The sequence below is a fragment of the Falco punctatus genome (genome assembly GCF_963210335.1).
Source record: "Falco punctatus genome assembly, chromosome: 8".
Classification (NCBI taxonomy): domain Eukaryota; kingdom Metazoa; phylum Chordata; class Aves; order Falconiformes; family Falconidae; genus Falco; species Falco punctatus.
Genome location: NC_137588.1, coordinates 7,294,551 through 7,312,837, shown reverse-complemented (window position 1 = coordinate 7,312,837; position 18,287 = coordinate 7,294,551). Strand labels below are relative to the sequence as shown.

General features: G+C 51.5%; 1 protein-coding gene across 5 annotated transcripts in view; it reads left to right on the top strand.

Moving 5' to 3' along the window:
- The window catches only part of SH3BP4 (SH3 domain binding protein 4), a 37,371-nt gene extending 19,318 nt beyond the window's left edge, over positions 1–18,053 (top strand). For all 5 annotated transcript variants that reach the window (XM_080400689.1, XM_080400688.1, XM_080400691.1 and 2 more), the window contains 4 exons: positions 3,495–3,721; positions 6,116–8,478; positions 15,958–16,146; positions 16,388–18,053. In XM_080400689.1, the coding sequence (XP_080256815.1) occupies positions 3,604–3,721; positions 6,116–8,478; positions 15,958–16,146; positions 16,388–16,612 (2,895 nt within the window). In that variant the 5' untranslated portion in view covers positions 3,495–3,603 and the 3' untranslated portion in view covers positions 16,613–18,053. The remainder of the gene's footprint in view (positions 1–3,494; positions 3,722–6,115; positions 8,479–15,957; positions 16,147–16,387) is intronic.
- The last annotated feature ends 234 nt before the right edge of the window (positions 18,054–18,287 follow it).

Here is an 18,287-nt window from a genome sequence, read left to right as displayed (position 1 = left end):
GTCTGAGGGCAGCACCTTCCCTGCTGCTTCCGTGCCCCAGGAAGCTGGTGAGGATTATGGGGTGCCAGCCAGCAGCCATAGGAACCCGCTCGTCAAAGCTTTGCCCAACCATCAGCAAAGCCTGTTTAGGATTTTGGGAAGCACGGCAACACGGCTGGTACCGTGGGGCGGGACCACTGTGGAGCCCCAGCCTGGGCAGCTGCTGCCTGCCTTGCTGCCCCTTGGGTTTGTTGGGGTGTGGGAGCACGCAGCAGTTCCTCCTGGCTTGCACGGTTGGATTTTACCCTGCAGTGTTGCCTTTCCCTCGTGGGAGGAAAAAAGTGGAGTGAGAAGTGAGTGCAGGTGCCTTTGAGCTGGTTGCATGACGAGATACTGTCGCCTTCCTTGCTTGTGCAGGGTGAGCTCTGGTCGCTCACCGGTTTCCTTCCCCCCGCCCCCCCCCCCCCCCCCCTTCATTTCAAATTCTGTTTATGGCTTTGGGTAAACAGATGGGGCTGGGGTTTTCCTAGTCTATATTTAATTCTAGTCTATATTTAAAGTGCTTTCAGAGGAGTTTGCTGACCATTGTCTCAGCCGTGGCTGCAGAAGTGATTTCTAAACAAATCTTGCCCCATCCACCCTTGTTTGCCCCCACCCTGCTCCCGGCCATCCCCTTTTATTCTCACGTAGCCCGAGTTTGCAGGCTGGCAGGTTATCTGTCCCGCCTCTGCATTCAGAAACCTCTCTGGTCCATCCCCAGGGACCGTCACCTCCAAAACACGGCTCTCACCCCAGGTCCAGCTGCGGGGGGGGCATGCACCCCCATCCTTTCGTGTGTGTGTAAGCACTGCTCCATCCAGAACGGACCCAGATGCAGCTGAGACGCTGCTTTCGGGAGAGGAAATACCTTTTTGTAATTGCTCATTTTGACTCACATTCTGGTTGCCTTTTGAGGCTGCAGGGTGCATGTAGGGGGGGATTTTTCCAGCTATTTCTCCACACAACCACATGTCAGAGACCTTTAGTGTAAAGCTTCCCATATAGTTATATAAATAGGGGGAAGGGGGAGCATCCCTGCAAATGCCAGGCACCGTGAGGCTTGTGGATATGTCGATAAGAGCTGTCAGTATGCAGCTGTAGCTGCAATGATTGATACAAAAATTATTGGATGCTGGACTACCAGGCAGGTGTTTAAAATATATCTGTGGCTTGTACCTTGATTCATGGGAGAAATCACATACTGTCCCTGGTTTCTTTCTTGCTTGGTGCTGTGCTTACCGAGCAGGGAGTGACCTTTGGGCTGTCAAAGTGTTTTTGTTTTTTAGCAGGGTTGTGTGCAAGCGTTGCTAAAATTGGTGAAAAGTTTGCCACTTGCGCTGTTTCTGTGATGACGATGCTGTGCACCTTGTGCTGAATTTTTTCCTTCTGTAACTGTGAGGCTTTGAACCTTCCAGCTAGAGAGAAAAAACACTACAAGAACCTAGCGGGTGCCTGCAAGGTCTTTTTAGAGGGAGGCAGTCAGTGTTTAGGGTCTTTTCGTGCCAGCTGGAAAACATGAAATCCCCAACGGTGCCTCACATTAATGAAAAACAGCACCCTGCCTGCTGTGGTGGTGCTTTGCAGAGGAGGGGCAAGCTGGATGGATGGACAGGGAACCACGCTAGCTAACGAGAGCATCTTTCCTCCCTTTCTCACTTCCCGCCGACTGCTTACTGCTTTTTCCTGCCTCTGACGGCCGCTCCAAGCCCCCTTTCTTACCTGGCCTGGCTCTGATAAGCACAGCCTTGACTCAAAGCCTGGTTCCTCTGTATTTAAGCCTGCCAAGCCCTCTCCCCTTGGAGTACTCCCAGCAGGACCCGAAACAATGCTCTTCTCAAAGAGAAAAGTGTTTGCTCACAAGTTCTCCCTTCCCTTTTCTGGCTGGAGCCTGGTGCATCCCTTCCAACTAACTGCATTCCCGGCATACCAGCCCGGTGGACGGCTTGGGAAGCATTTCAAGCAGGCTGGAGTATCTCCTGCTCAGGCTCTCCCCTGCAAATTTCCTTTTACTGCATTCCAGAAAAGGGCACCGAATCCTTCAGGGCTTGCTGCTCCTCGTCGCTGTGCCGGTGGAGAGAGATGCGGTGGTTTAATAACAGCTGGCTGCAGCCAGAGCAGTCGTCGCTTGTCTTCACGTTTCTGTCAGCTCTGTATTCCCACCTAAGGAATTTGAGTTTGGGGGTTATTTTGTGCTTGATCTGATTTTCAAGCAGAGGGAGGAAAAAAAATCTAATGTGAGGTGGAGAAAGGAAAAACCGTGTTAGGAGTGGATGAAAAGCCCTTTGGGCGCTAGACTAAAGCGAGGGATTTGGATATAACTTCTAACTGCCCAGGGCTTTATTTTTAAGAGCTGTTGGTGCTTTGCAGCCAGGCTGGAGTTTTGTGGCAGGTTTGTAGAGAGCAGGATGTAGGGATGCCTGTAGGGATGCTGGATGGCAGCATTTACCGGGATGATGCCAGGTCCACTGGACTGCATACCTGCTCCCTGGTGCAAACCTGGAGGAGCAAAGTGTGGCTTAAGCTCTGTGCTCCAGCCTTGCCTTCAGCTCGCAGGAAGGCACCAGGCTTGCCTGCTTGGCCACTTGCTTCTGGCCTTTCTGGCCCCTCTCCAGCTCCAGAAGACACAGATGACCCCAGAGGAGGTCTTACCGGCGCTTGCATCAGCCACGACGTTGGCAGTCGAAGTGCCGGCGTGTTCTGCAGGCAGCAGGAAACAGGTTAATTTTCCTCTCGGCTCGGGCGTGCTGATGCAGCTGCTCTTCCACAGGGTTCCTGGAAGTGTTTCTGCAAGCGTTTCTGGAGAAAAAGGAGAAACAAAACCCTTTATTTTTATTTTTCAAGTGAAGCAGGGCAGTCGGTACAAGAAAGGATGGATGTTTCTCTGCCTGATCCGTGCCCAGTTGGCCAGGCGAGGGGAGGGATGCAAGGAGCAAGCAGGGAGAGTCCCCATCCCGGAGATGCCAGTGCTGCGGTGGGAGGGAGCGATGACCTGGCTGAAAGTGCAAAAAGCCTGGTCCCACGGGCCCTCCGTGCTCGCTAACCACTGCCCTGGGCTCCCACAGCATCCGAGTGCTTGATGGCTTTATAAATATGGATGACAGCAATGTGCAAATGCCCTGAAAGCGCCTATGAAATGGGGAGAAGGAGCAATTTATGAACCTGGGGGAAGTGTATCCCCAAAATAACTCTTCAAGGCAAGAGGGCTGCTTTGTCCGGGGCTGTGGCCAGCGGTAGCATCGTGCACGACCAGGCTGTCCTCGCTGCCCAAAGCTCTTGGTGATTTGTAGGCAGTGCTGTGCTTACTGGGAGCACCCAGGTTATCTTCCGTGATGCTTTGAGGAGAACGTGAGGATGTTCTCCTGCATCAGCGCCGTGGGGTCAGCGTGCGCCCGGGGGTAGCACTGTTGGCGCGTGGGTGGCACGGTGGGGCCTGGAGCCTTGGCTAACGTGCTGGGGTGTTTGTTTCTCTCCCCCAGGCTGGTTCCACCCACAAGGTGACACTGGGGTCCCCGTCGGTGGCTTTGCTCACGGAGAGGTCATGGCCGCCTAGTGCCCCCCAGGACCGGCGGGGTCGCTGGGCCGGAGATGGCGGCGCAGAGGATCCGGGCCGCCAACTCGGGCGGCCTGCCGCGGTGCAAGTCGGAGGGGACGCTCATCGACCTCGGCGAGGGCTTTGCCGAAACCAGCCTCTGCGACGTCAAAGGTGCGGAGGGACGGGTGGGGACCCCCGCGGGATGGGTGGGGACGATGCCCCCTCCTCAGTTAGGGTGCATCCTCTCACCTTGGGGTCCAGGAGGGGCATTGGTTAATAATTAGCAGACAGCAGCTGATGGGGAAGAGCAGCAAGTGTTGATGAGTGCATCCACGGGTGCAAGGATGGGTGTGGACCTGCCACCAGTAAATCCAGCAGCCAAGAGGGGTGACAGGAACAAGGCAGTTGCAAGGGTTTGTTTTCCCCTTCCCTAGAGCTTGCAGGTTGCTTAAATAATCCTTTTTCTTCCTTTTATTGCTTTTTCTTCAGCTGTATTTACTTTACCCAGCTTAAAAGCCGTGTTCGGGTGAGAGGGGAATTACTGTTTCCCCCAAGAAATATCTCCAGGTGGAAGTTAGCGTGCACTGAGGGCCTTTAAAAATAAACATGCACAAAAGCAATTGCTTTTGCAGGCGTAGCAAGAAGAGTCCCGAACATCAAACGCTCTTGCTGCAAATGAGATTGTTTTAAATGGGAAAATGGGAATTACTCATATACTCCAAGGGGTTTGCTGCTTTCAGCACATCCTTGTTAACCCTGCTGCCGTGCCAACTGGGTGCACAGCTGGGGGGGGACACGGGGACAGCCACTTGTCCGTCCGTCTGAAGGGACGGGGAGACCAAAAACACCATGGCCTGCAGACAGCTCCAGCTGCAGCACTGAGTTAATGGTGGCTTCCTACCAGGGTGGCAAAATACTTTTCAGTACAGAGTTTCTATATAGTTTTATGCTGAATAAATATCCTCACGACTTTGCCTACCTGCTGGCGGAGGAAGTGAGTTCATGATGAGTTGTCTAGGAAGTGTACAAACTTAATATTTGATCCCTAGAGTGTATAAAAAGACTCTGCTTTTCTGTATCTTCCCTTGCCTTGTAGGTTCTCTGCCCAAGAAGTGCTGCCAGCCTGCAGCTAGTGACCGCAGGGATGCGCAGTCTCATCTGCCATCCCTTTGTCTCCAGGAATTCAGGGCCTTCCTGTGTTCCCTACATCCCTTTTTTCCCTCCAAAGAGCTCCTGAGCCTGTTGAAGCAGGTGCTGTCCCAGTTCTCTTGCAGCTCCGTATTGGGGGAAATCCAGCTCTCCTTCTTTTCTTGGGTCTGTCTAGCGAGATAACACACGTTTGAATGTTGCTGCAACAACATCTGCAGCTTGTTTCTAGTACTTTTTACAGAAATAGGTTCTGAAAGAGAGAGCAAATCCAATAAATACGGTGTCAGTATGAGCATCTGTAGGCTTGACCCAGCTGTTTTGCTTGTAATTGGGATCCCCTGGCAAAACGACTTCCAGCTGGCACCACTGAAAGGAGATAGGACCACAACAGCCCTGCAGGAGGGTGATGCTGTGCTTCTTTCTGAGGGTTACGGCTAGATGACCTTCTTTAGAAACTGAGTTCATTTTTGTTGAGGAGCTTTGAAATATAGGTGCTATGTAGAAGGAGCGAGATGCTGGATTTTTTGGCTGGTGTGATGTGAAAAAGTAGGAGTATGCCATGCTCTGGGTTTCTGCCACTGAAACATCTTTCACACATGCTGGAGAGGGGTTACGGCAGAGTGAGAGCGCTTTCAGCCTGTGCTGAAAGTTATCTTGGGTTTATATTACCTTGGGTTATCACGTAATCTCTTTGAAAAGGAGGCATTCGCCAGCAGCAGCACAGGTAACTATTTGCATGGAGAGTGCAGTCGCAGTGCTAAAGAGCCGGTGGCCAAAGCCCTTGAGATACCGCTAAGCAAATTGGTAGGATAATGGCTCTTCCCATGCAGCAATCACTGAGACCTCCCCTAATTAGCTTCTGCTATGTAAAATGCGAATGTGTAAGGGGATGGCTGCCATTCTGGCGTGAGCCCGTAGGAGCTTAGATCCCAGCGCGCCGGGTGAAAAGGAGAGCTGGTAAGAAGCGACTCCCGCTCCCTCGGCACTCCCTCCAGCACATCCTCTCGTGCATCGTTCATCAGGGAGTGTAGGGAGGCTGTGGGGTGCTGGGACAGGAGCAGCTGTCCGGGGCCCTACGCTGAGGGGGGGGCTTGCTGCTAAGGCACTGGATGGCATCGGGAGGTAACAAGTTGCCACTGCGTCTGTCTCGGTTCCTCAGCCATGTCGATGCCCATCCCTTTAGATCATGAACCCTTGGGGCAAGAGGAACGTGAATGTATCGGAGGTGGTGGAGGGGAAAGTTTTGTTTAAAAATTTTAGGGGAGCAGGGGGGAAACACCTGCAGGTGTGAGTTTTACAACTACCTTACTTCACCACTTAAAATAGCACAGATCACTTGGCCTGAAATAAACAAATGCAAGTAAGTTCTGAGTCTTGTGGGTATCTTACAGTGCTGTTTTCTTCTTGACTTTGCAGTGCCTTCTCCTAGTGCCTTGCTGGTTGACAATCCCACGTCCTTTGGAAATGCGAAGGAAGTAATAGCAATCAAAGATTACTGTCCAACTAATTTCACTACTTTGAAGTTCTCCAAGGGGGACCACCTGTACGTCTTAGACACGTCGGGAGGGGAGTGGTGGTACGCTCACAACACCACGGAAATGGGTTACATCCCTTCCTCCTACGTCCAGCCTGTAAACTACCGCAACTCTTCCTTAACGGACAGCGGGATGATAGACAATCTGCTGGAGAGCCCTGACGAGGGAGTCAAGGAGTTAGACCTGCTTGGAGAATGGACTGACGTGAAAAGAAACTCTGTGAAAACCTACCATAACAACCCGTTCTTGAACGGAGTCCAGACGAACCCGTTTCTGAATGGGAATTTGCAAACAGTGCCCGGCTCGGACAAAGAGTCCAACTCCAATGTCACTGTCGACTTGCTGCTCTTTGACACGGGGGCTCCTACTTCAGCTGTGTCCAGTTCAGCTGCTAATAGCAGCCTGGGTAACATTTTTGATGAGTTTCCATCCACGAACAGGCTGGATCTGGAACAACCTGTGAAAAGGGACAATCCCTTCTTCAGAAGTAAGCGCTCCTACAGTTTGTCTGAACTGTCTGTTCTTCAAGCCAAGTCGGATGCTCCGGCATCGTCGGGTTTCTTCAGCGGTTTGAAGTCTCCCACCCCTGAGCAGTTCCAGAGTCGGGAAGATTTTAGGACAGCGTGGCTGAACCACAGGAAGCTGGCTCGGTCCTGCCATGATTTGGATTTGCTTGGTCAAAATCCTGGCTGGGGTCAGACGCAACCGGTAGAGACCAACATTGTCTGCAAGCTGGATAGCTCTGGTGGAGCTGTTCAGCTTCCAGACACCAACATCAGCATCCACGTGCCAGAGGGCCACGTGTGCCCTGGGGAAACGCAGCAGATCTCCATGAAAGCGATGCTGGATCCGCCGTTGGAGCTGAACAGTGACAAGTGCAGCACCATCAGCCCGGTCCTGCAGATCAAACTCAGCAATATGGAGGTGAAAACCTTCATCATTCTGGAAATGAAAGTGTCGGCAGAGGTCAAGAATGACATCATGAGCAAGAGTTTGGTAGGACTGCAGTGCCTGCGGAGTGACATGAAAGAGGGGCCGTACACACCGATGCAGCTGAGCTATTCGTATGGGGACACAATCCAGGTGCAGCTGGAGAACCTGGAGCCTTGCATGTATATCGCAGCCGTAGCCCAGGGGCAGAACATCCTCTACCCTTACACCGTTTGGGATTACATCAGCAAGAAGATCACAGTTGGCGTCTACGGCCCGAAACACATTCACCCTTCCTTTAAAACTGTCGTGGCCATGTTCGGGCATGAATGTGCACCCAAGACCCTCCTGGTGAACGAGGTCACAAGGCAGTCCCACAGCCCGGCTCCTGTTGCCCTCCAGCTCTGGGGTAAGCATCAGTTTGCTCTGTCCCGGCCTCAAGACCTCAAGCTCTGCATGTTCTCCAACATGACCAACTACGAGGTGAAAGCTAGTGAGCAAGCCAAAATTGTGCGGGGCTTCCAGATGAAGCTGGGCAAGGTCAGCCGCCTTATCTTCCCCATTGCGTCCCATGACCCCAACGAGCTCTCAGACTTCACGCTAAGGATTCAGGTCAAGGATGACAAGGATGCCATTTTGACCCAATTCTGCGTCCAGACGCCGCAGCCACCTCCAAAAAGTGCCATCAAACCGACGGGGCAGAGGCGGTTCCTCAAGAAGAACGAGGTCGGAAAGATCATCCTTTCACCTCTGGCTGCCACTGCCAAGTATCCGGTTTTTCAGGACCGGCCAGTGTTGAACTTGAAGTATGGCAAGCTGCTGAAGACGGTGGTGAGGCAGAGCAAGAACCACTATTTGCTGGAGTACAAGAAAGGAGATGTGATAGCCCTCCTCAGTGAGGAGAAGATCAGGTTAAAAGGACAGCTGTGGACCAAGGAGTGGTATATTGGCTACTACCAGGGAAAAATAGGCCTTGTGCACACCAAAAACGTGCTGGTGGTCGGGAAGATCAAGCCCAGCTACTTCTCTGGGCCAGATCTCACCACCAGCCTGTTGCTGGAGCAGATCCTGAGGCCCTGCAAGTTCCTGACCTACATCTACGCTTCCGTGAGGACACTGCTCATGGAGAACCTCAGCAGCTGGCGGTCCTTCGCCGATGCGCTGGGGTACTTGAACTTGCCGCTCACGTTTTTCTGCCGAGCAGAGTTGGACAGCGAGCCAGAGCGAGTGGCCTCTGTCTTGGAGAAGCTGAAGGAGGACTGCAACAACACCGAGAACAAGGAGAGAAAATCCTTCCAGAAGGAGCTGATGACGGTCAGTCTGAGGTCTGATGAGGGGGTCTTAATTTCCTGCGGTGCACAGTGACTAGGGTGAATGGCAGGTGGTGGTTTCCTAATTCAGCCTGTAGAAAATGAAGTCCATCTTTAAGGTCTTCTTCAGGCTGCTTGGCACAGCGAGGTAGAAGTTCAGCCCAGTGGCTGTGTGCGTTGGTGGGCTCCTGGTTTAATGGGATCATGTCCATAAATGCAGGATACAGTGGGTGAAGAACCATAGGTGCACGTTGTGTCAGAGTAGTCAGCAGGGTTGCTTTGGAAGCTAGGTAGCTCATTTGAAGCCCCTCAAGATCAGGGTGACTTTGGTCTGGTGTTTTCATAGCGCTCTCCTGGTCCCTGCTGCTGGGTATTTGTGGTTCAGCCTTTGATGATGCACGTTTTGAGGAGCTGCGAGAGAGCTGCCGGTCTCCTCAACCGTAGTATCAAAGTGTGCATTGATGGGAAACTGGAAAAAGGGCAAAAAACACCAAAGCTTTTCCTACATGGAGTGGGGTAGGCGAATCACCTCTCAGTTCACGTTCTTTTGCGTCGCTAGGTGCGTCAAAGCATGCTGGAGAGGGGTTCTACAGCTGCTGTGAAGAATGATGCTTACACCTTTGCCTTCATGAAAACAACCTCAGATTCCTAAGTAGTAATGTCAGGTTGCATCTGCCCCATCTCTCTTTGAGTGGCAGCTGAGCTGCGATGCTTCACATCCAACTGTGGATCGTGTTTGCAGATTGAAATGCACGGCTGGCTTCTGTCCTGAAAGGCATTTGGGGAAGCGGTGCCTGCAAGTGTTTCTAGGATGCTGTTAGGCAGTCTTTTACGAGAAATCATCTTTATGATCATTTCTAGCATTTCATAGGAAGTGAGCCAAAGAAAATACAGGACGAAACGTCTGGAAGAGATTTGCAGCTCTCACCTCTTAACAGGCTCTCCTGCAGAAGCAGGATAACTGAGTTAAAGGCAAATCATGCGGTTTGAAATGCCAACTGAATTAAGGAATAGCGACAGCTTTGCCTGGTGATGATGGGCGCAGGCACCAGCACGCAAAATGAAATTACAAGTAGGCAGCTGAGTAAAGAGGAGTGGAGCCGAATGAAGCATTTCATCTCCCAAACTCCCTTTAATAAGAAGGGGGAAAACTGAGGATAGAATATGAGGTGCAGGGTGTTACAAAAAGTACAGAACCCTTCGTTACTCATGGAAATATTGTCCAGCGACTTCCCAGTGTCTGGGTACTACTCTGTGGCCCGTGGGACAGTGTTTTAGCTTTGACTCTGAGGTTAGGTCATGCCACCAAAACTGCTTCTGTTGATGGGTTCTTCTGGCCATCCAGGATGGTTGTGTCTCTTCTTCCTGGGGCCATCCAGGAAGGGAGGATACCTGTCGTGGTAGCCAAGGCTGGTGCCTGACCCTGTGGTTCCCCCAGGGGCGAGTTTGCTCCTTTAATCATTAGCTTCGGTGACAATGGGATGAAATCGGTGGTCTCCTTGCTGGATGCTTCCAAGGGCTTTGTGCTATTTACCTTACCGCTTTGCAAACCTGTAAGTGTTTCTTTTATCTATGCCCTTTGTCTCCAGGGGTCCCAGACAGTCTGTAGGTCATGGAAAATCTATGCCAGACCTCAGTGGGGAGGCAAAGGGAAAGATAAGGTGCTTTGGATACTCAGGGAGCAGCTAACTCAAGGGAAAGACCATAAACTGCAGGAAAACATCCTGCTCCCCAAGGGATGCCTGGAGTGCAGAGCCCCAGAGCAGGTTTCATCTTCCTTGTTTGAATAGAGGCCAGTCCCAAATGTTGGCTCTATTTACTGTTCTTTGTGAGTCTGAGCCTGTTGATAAAGGAAGAGCTCCCTACTGGGTAGAAGATGATGCTTCTTCTAAACTCCTTGCTGCTGTCAAATCCTCTTTAGCTTGTGGAGAAATGAGATTTATTTTTTTTAAATATAATTAAAAAAACAGTAACAGATGTTTCAGGGGATGACAGTGGAGCACTAATTTATTTTGTTGTCTGATTTTCTGATTTTATTTGTAACAAATGGACTTGCTTTCTGGTGTCTTCTGGCAAGAAGAACCGGTTGGGTTAAGCTCTGATCTGGCCATTTGATCTGAACGTCAGTTGTTTCCTCTCAAAGGGACTGTGAAGGGAGAAGTAGTAAGCAGGCTTGTCTGACTTCAGTGTTGACTACACAAAATTGCAGTGACGGAGCCGTGCACCAGCAGCCAAGCATGGAAAAGCCTGGTCATGATGGCTAGTTAATAAGTAATCTGCGTTTAATTATTATTTTTCTAATCTAGCACTAGCAGTGGTGTGTGAGGGTGACTGGGGGAATGTTGCTCAGAAGTTAGTCATCACATCAGAAGGAGAAACCAGCCTCTCCCCTGCCTCCTCTCTGCCCATGGAAAGCAGGCAGCACGCAGGCGGTCTTGCTAAAAAAGCCTGGGCACAGATGCAGAAGTGCTTGTTGCAGCTGGGCCACCGGTACCTGGCCATGCAGTGACTGCACTGCCTGGTCCCTGGGAGCTGGGGTTAGACCTGTCATGAGACGGAGCATTTCTCTCCTTCTCTGGATTTTCGATAGGGTGTTTTTATAGAGCCTCGCATTTATCATCCTTTCCAGCAGACACTGCTGTTGGGAAAAACATGGGTCTTCTGGGAGTGCCGCTGGGCACGTCAGGAGAGAGCTGCGGAAACTATGAGCTTTTTCTTCTCCAGGCTGCTTCTAAAGATCATACAGGAGATGATGTTGGGATTTTTTTTCCCCCATTTCTTTCTATCATTTGTTCTGACTGAAGGTATCTGCCTGCTGCCTTTCTTCTACTAAAAGATACTGCTTCTCCCTGGTGTGTGCAGACCCCACAGAGCTGCTGGTGGGCTTAAGCAGTCCTTAATGTCCTGCAGAGCAGGGTGTCCGTTGTTCGGGCTTGCACTGGTGCACCTGGAGCATGCCAGCCCAAGGTTTGAGCCCTTTTTGCTCCTCCATCCCAAAGCAACCTGTTGGCTAATGGTAGTCCCTGTGCTGAATTTGAGCCCAGAAGGAAAGCCCGATTCCTGCCCTTCTGCTGCCTTCATGGGAGCAAATCCACACCACAGCTACAGATCCTGGACGTCGTTCCCCTAAGGAACCACGCTGCGCCATGCTGAAGTTGGTGGGGGTGTTTTCTGTAGGGGATGGTTTGTCCTTGTGTAGCCAGGTTGCTTGCAGCACAGAAGGACGAGGAGTTGCTTGCAGGCTTCCGTGCCTGGAGGTCTTTTCCATGCACAACACTTGCAAGCATTGCCCTGCACCCCTGTCAGTTAACAGAAAGCTGCAGAAATGCCACCAGCACCTTTCAGCTGTCAGGCTCCTTGCTCTGGGGACAGTGTAAGACAACTCGCTTTTCCTGCCAGCCCCAGAAAATAAATCTTTAATGCCTTCCCATCCCCACTGCAGCAGTTGCACGTTACTTGTTCCCATGCAATTTTGCTCTTGGAAGAAACCAAAAAAGCTGCCTGTGGTTGCATCGATGGTACCTTCTGCAGTCCACATCTGGGCGTGTGGCTGGTGGCACTTGGTGTCATTTCAGAAGTGGTGCTTTAGGCACACTGAGAGACAGTTGGGCACCGGGTTCGGGGGGACTGCCCCAAAGAGCAGGGCCTATGCCTGACTGTTAGGTTAGAAAAAAAAAAAAAATTAAGATCATGTGTAGCACAGTATTTTAAGTGTGTGTGACTGGTGCTGACAGCCAAAAGAAGTGAGTGGAAGAGATGTTTAATGCCTAAAGCAAGTGTTATTTTGCTTGTGCAGAGCCAACTTGCTGAGGCTACAAACCTGCATCCCAAGGAGGGCGATGGAGACAGGAGCCTGTGCGTGAGCATCCTCTCGCCCTGTGGGTCTCACTGGCTCCTTGGGGACACAGGGCCCTTCTTCCCATGTTTGAGGAGGTCCTGGGCAGGAGCTGTGGCACAGTGCCACCCCAGGCACATTGCCTGGCGCCCTGCCTGCCACGCTCAGGTCGCATCCCTGCCCTGGCACACATCCCTGCAGAGGTCAGTGGGACAGTAAAAATTACTGCTTACAGTAACCTCACCTCCGCTTTCCTCACTGACGTTTCAGGGGTGACTAATGTGTCATAAGACTTGGACCCCCTGGGGTGATTTCCAATTTAAATGCTATTTCAAATAAAACACCCACATTAATTTAAAAAGTCCATTTCCATAATGGCTTCCTGGGGCTCTTGCACACGCTTGGTGGGCACATGTGAACTTGGTGATGCTTTCTGCTCCTGGGGCAAGAGAAAGGGTTTTACCCCTTTAGTTTGGCCTAAGAGGAGGAAGTAGTAAAACACCCCCCCCCAGCTCAGGCCATCTCCTCTGGAGCATGTAGGGGTCAGGGCTGGACAGTGTGGTGCTGTGTATTTGTGCGTGGGAGAGCAAGCAGGGCTGGAGGCTCACGGAACTGGGAGTGGACCATGCAGATTGCAGTGATGGGCACAGGCAGGGGTGGCTGTGCATCTGCAGGCGGTCTTCAGGTTTGCCTCTTCCTTCTAGCTTGGCTTGCTTTCTTCCAGGTGCTGGTTTCCATCATTAGGGGATGGGAAATGGGATTCTGCACTTCAGAGCCAGGATGCAAATTCAGCCTCTCCTGGATGCCTTTTAAGTAGAGGTGCTTCTGCGTGGCTTTGAACTGGGATTTGAATATCAAACCACCTTCTTTGCTCGCTTGTCTGGTGGAGCCAGCTGGGAGCTGCTCCAAGGTTAATAAACGCTTTGGAGGGGGCTGGCGAGGTGCAGTTCAGGTCACGCCTCGGCAGGGAGCATGGCTGGGTACCAAGGGATGGAGACATGGTGAGGGTACCCAGCTCTCTGGGGAGGCTTGTCCAGGGCGAGGGAGAAGGATGGAAAGAAATTGTAGCGTAATCCCAAAAGCTTCTGCTGGAGGATTAAGTCTGTTGTGAGCCCTGCTAATCCCGGCCAGGCAGCCAGGCCTTCCAGGAGAGCCCTGCGTCCGCCTGCATTTCATGTATTTCTGTGACAGGGGGAGCGAGTTGTGCCCAGGCCAAAAAAAGTGTCACTGTCGCCACGAATACTCCCCCTTTAGCCACCACCTTAGTGGCTGTGTGTCCTTCTTGCCCCCCATCCCCATGTGCCTTTGGTGCTGTCGCTGTATCACATCACCTCCGCCTGCTCTCTTGCATTTTCCCCAGCCCGTAATTTGTGTGTTAAGCCTCCCCACCTCAAACCACCAGGTGCGGAGCACAGGAAGTAGGTGGTTCCGTGGCCATCAGTAGGTTTCAGAGTTAACGTGCTGCGCTGCAGGAAGCAATCCATCTTTTCCAAAGCTGTTGCTTTGAGTGATTATACAGTTCTCGATTACGTGGCCTCCCAGCTGCTGTACTTGATACCATTTTCTTGTTTACTTCAAGCAGCAGAAGGAACAGGAGAATCTGTCTCCTGCAGCTCTATCCTACTTAACCCCTGCGGCGCACTTTGCTCCCGGTGGCCGCCTCCACTGCCTCTGACCTGCTCGGCCTCCGGCAAGAGATGAGAGTGGCTCATTTAGCCTGCTTTGCCTAAACACCAGATCGATTCAGGGTTTGCACGCAGGTGATGGAGACAGCTGGAAAGGCAGGTTTAAGGATGCTAAATCTGCCCTTCCTTAGGACCATCCGCATCCTCCTCGTGCAGAGGAGAGGGTGATGAACGTGTGGGCTGGGTGCTGAGGCAGCGTTGCTGGAGAGGTGGTGGTTATGGCACAGGTGTGAGGTCTAAATGCTTCTTAATGCCCTTTATTTTTTTTTTAAAAAGGCACTTTTAAATGTGTGGCTCACTTAACAAGAGGGTTTATTACTTCTCTTGCTCATACAGGAAACCAGGGTAAGCACTTTGGAGGAGCAAACAAACCCTGGGCTGCAGCTGTAATTAGAATCAAGCCCAGCTCTAAGCTGGAAACAGATAAGGGAGAAATCAACAAGCATTTGCTTTGCAAATTGCTGGAGTGGTTTCAGATGTTCCCCTCTTCCCCCAGCTGTCCCTGTGAAGCTGCCTATGGGATGATTTAACCCTTCATCAGCCCCCGAGCCAAACCAGCTGGGGTTTGCCCAGACCCTGTGCCAGGAGAGGATGTCAGGACCCAGGGTGGCAGAAAGCAGGTGGATTCAGGCCATGTGGGAACCACCACATCCACGGTTTCTGTAATAACTGGTGTTGTGAAGGTGTGGGTGATGTTCCTGGTGGGGGACGTGTGTGCCAGTGCAGTTTCTGGTGTTCAGCATCCCTCAGGGGGCTGTCCCCTGCATCCCTGAGCTGTGGTTTGCCTTTATTGAAGTGAGCCCTCTTTGAAACACGGACTTGTCGGTGTTCACCCATCCTGGAGCCACCATCCTGGTGCCACAGCTCTGGATCGGGCCCTAGGAAAACAAGAGGGTACTCGGCAAACTATCACCCAAGGCATAGTCTGGGGACTGTTTGCTTGATTTTCATGTTCTAGAAAGGGGATGCCCATTTTGTAATAGAAAAGACCTTTCTGTAGCCACCTGAGGTTCAAGGTGGGATTTGTCCAGGGACCGGGGTTGCCGCTGGGGCTGTTGCAAGGGCTCTGGCAGAGGATGGGGGTGCCCTGGTGAGTGGGATGTTGATTCTGTCAGTCAGATCCTGTCCTCTGATAATTGCCACTTAAACCCTTCCTTTCCTGGGCCGAATTGTGGGGTTTCCCCTATTGCAACTGGCTTTCCACTCCAAGCAGGTGTTGATGTGATTTGGTACCTAAAGACAGGTGCTGACTCCGCTCTGACATTTTTTTCCTGGTTAAGTTATTGCTACCTAGAAAACTCTGACTGCTGCAGTCCCTCTTCCCTGGTTCCTCAAAACCACTTGCAGAAAATCTCAGCGTTTAGGTCAGTCAATGACGCAGAAGGAGGAGGCTTCTGACCTGGCCTGGGAAGGCAGAGGGTGGTGAGACGAGCAAGAACATCCCAAGCTGAGCGATGGTCCTGTAGTACTGTCGACTGGCCCTTCGCCTGGGTCTCACCCTCCTCCCAAGGTTGATGTCCCGGTCCTGTCCCATAACGTTCTGGCTGGCCTGTACCCACCTGTCTGCTCTGAAGGATGCTGCTCCTCCAGGCTGGGGGACGCAAGGTGCACAGACCGTGCTGGATTAGTCACCTTGATTAAAGGCATCTGTTCTTTTCAGGCCCTGGGATGCTTTAAACTGCTTATGGTGACACCTGAACATCTTGAGGCGTTGCCTGGAAAATAAGGCTGCATCGGCCAGCCCAGGCTGCAAGCCTCCTGGAACAGGGGTAGGGTGCTTTGGTCAATTAACGGGATTACTCTTCCCTTGAGCCTAGTGGCCTAATTTCACCAGCTGTCGCTAGAAAGGGGGTGGGGGGATTTTTGGGGTGGCTCCTCAAGGGACTTCTCTGCACGGTCCTCTGGGTCACCTGCCATTGACGGCCTGCCTTGACTCTCTTTGGGTTTCACCGCTGTCCTTCAGGCCCTGCTGAAGATGGACTGCCAGGGGTTGGTTGTCCGGCTCATCCAGGACTTCGTGCTGCTGACCACAGCCGTGGAGGTGGCCCAGCGCTGGAGGGAGCTCGCCGAGAAGCTCGCCAAAGTCTCTAAGCAGCAGATGGATGCCTACGAGGCCCCGCACCGGGATAAGACGGGAACGGTGGACAGCGAGGTGAGAGCGGATGGATCTCCATGGGTCCCCTAGGGTTGCAGATACCTCCAGAGCATGTTCTTCTGGAGCACCTTTGGGGGATAAAAGGGGTTTGGGAATGCTGGGGAAGTTTGGGGGTGGTTTTTCCCAGGAGTGTGCTGCTTCTGGGACTGGGGGTGTGTTGGGAATGGCATCGCTTGCTCACCAGCTGTCCAGCCTGGCTCAGCTCTGATCTCCTCTCCCCTCTGCCCCATCGCCACAGGCCATGTGGAAGCCAGCGTACGACTTCCTTCTCACCTGGAGCAGCCAGATGGGCGACAGCTACCGTGATGTGATCCAGGAGCTGCACACTGGGCTGGACAAGATGAAGAACCCCATCACCAAACGCTGGAAGCATCTCACCGGCACCCTGATACTTGTCAACTCCTTGGACATGCTGCGGGCAGCTGCCTTCAGCCCGCAAGACCACGAGGATTTTGCCATCTAGCTCCTGCACCGACGTTTTTGTCCACATCTCATTTGCTGGGTTTTTTTCCTGTGCTTTTTCCCCCCCTTTTTTTAAGCAGTTGACTTGAAAAAGAAGCGGAGGTTGCTGTCCCCCAGGTTTGAAGAGGCCAAAGTTTGCAAGTTCACTGGGACTGGAAATAAGCAGGAGAAATCCCTTCTTGGTGGGAAGGCATCCAGAGGGGGATGGCTTTTCATATGGCATCGATACCAGTTAAACTATTTCTTACTAAAAAACTTTAAAGGGGGCAAGGAGGTGGGGAGGGATCACAAAAGAGATCACATTTTTTTAGGCATTTACAAATGAAAGTCTAATTTTTGTAATGAGCAGTAAAGGTTGTAACCACTTCGGGGGGGAAGCTGTGGCTGGTTTTTACATTGTAGAAACTGCTTTTAAATTATCGTTTTTGAGACAAACGTGAGTCATGTAAATACGTATTTTAAAAGGAAGCACAGTAAATGCCCTCCCCCACCCACAGTCAGGCTTTGGCAGACTACCAGGCATGACTGTAAAGCATTGTTTGAAGTCGGGATGTCCTCAGCCTAATAAGCATCTTACACCAAAAAAGGAGGTGTGTTGTTTTTGGTTTTTTTTCTTTTTTATTTGTGGGCCCTGTGAGCCATTTGGTTGCTTTTTGTTTTGTTTTCATGTCTGTACAGACATGCGTTGTCTCATTTGCAGACAGGGAGATGCTCATTGCCTGTGTTCAGACGCACGGGTGCCATTTTTAACCAGGAGAAGTGGTCGCTGCCCCTTGTACTTCATCCCGCCCGGGTGCTGCAGGACATCTCTGGAAGAAGCTGGAGGTTTGGGGTTCAGCAGAGACCTTGAGAGATGGACCTGGAGGATGGTGAGAGTGACTCACCCTGCCATGGCAGCAAACTCTCCAGATGCTCCTGCTCTGGGGAAGAAGCCAGAAAAGGGGGGAGGGAATTGTTGCCACCCATATATCCCTTTACACACACACAAAAAAAGAAGGAAAAGAGAAAATGTTTCCCCTAATTTGAAGCCCAAGCTCACTCGAGATGTTCCAGATGTGCTACACGATTTAACGCTCATTGCCATTGATTTCAGAGGGCTTCGAGTGGGGCTCTTCAAGGTTCCTAAAGTCCAGTTTAACTTCTAAGTAGTCTTTGCTATAAACCTGGTGCCAACGAGCTAAATATTTGTGGCACCAAGTGCCCATATTTTGTCCCTGTTCATTTTATAGCCCACTCTTTTGAATGACCTCCCCTCCTCCTCCTGCTCCCCGGCTTTCAAATATTTTACGTGGGAGGGAAATAATTTTGCACAGAAAGGTTATTTTAAGTCCAAAGGTCCTTGTAATGAAATGCTGCTACCACAGAAAGGTTAGTTGTTAAAGGATGATTATATTTCAGGTTAATAAAAAAAAAAAAAAAAACAAAAAAAACAAAGCAAAGAATGGGAAAGCATGTGGTGGATCGTGCCAGCCCAGCAGCCTTGGGAGGGAATGGTCTTCTATCCTCTTCCCAAAATCATGTCCCCAGAAACGATTACTCTCGACGGACCCCACAAGAAGTCAATAGCACCTTAAATTTCTCCTCAGGGGCTTTAAGGAGTTTCCTATGCAACTTAACGTAGCACAGAGAGAGGGTCCGTCAGCACCCGAGCCCGCGTACGCATCCCCTTTCTCTTT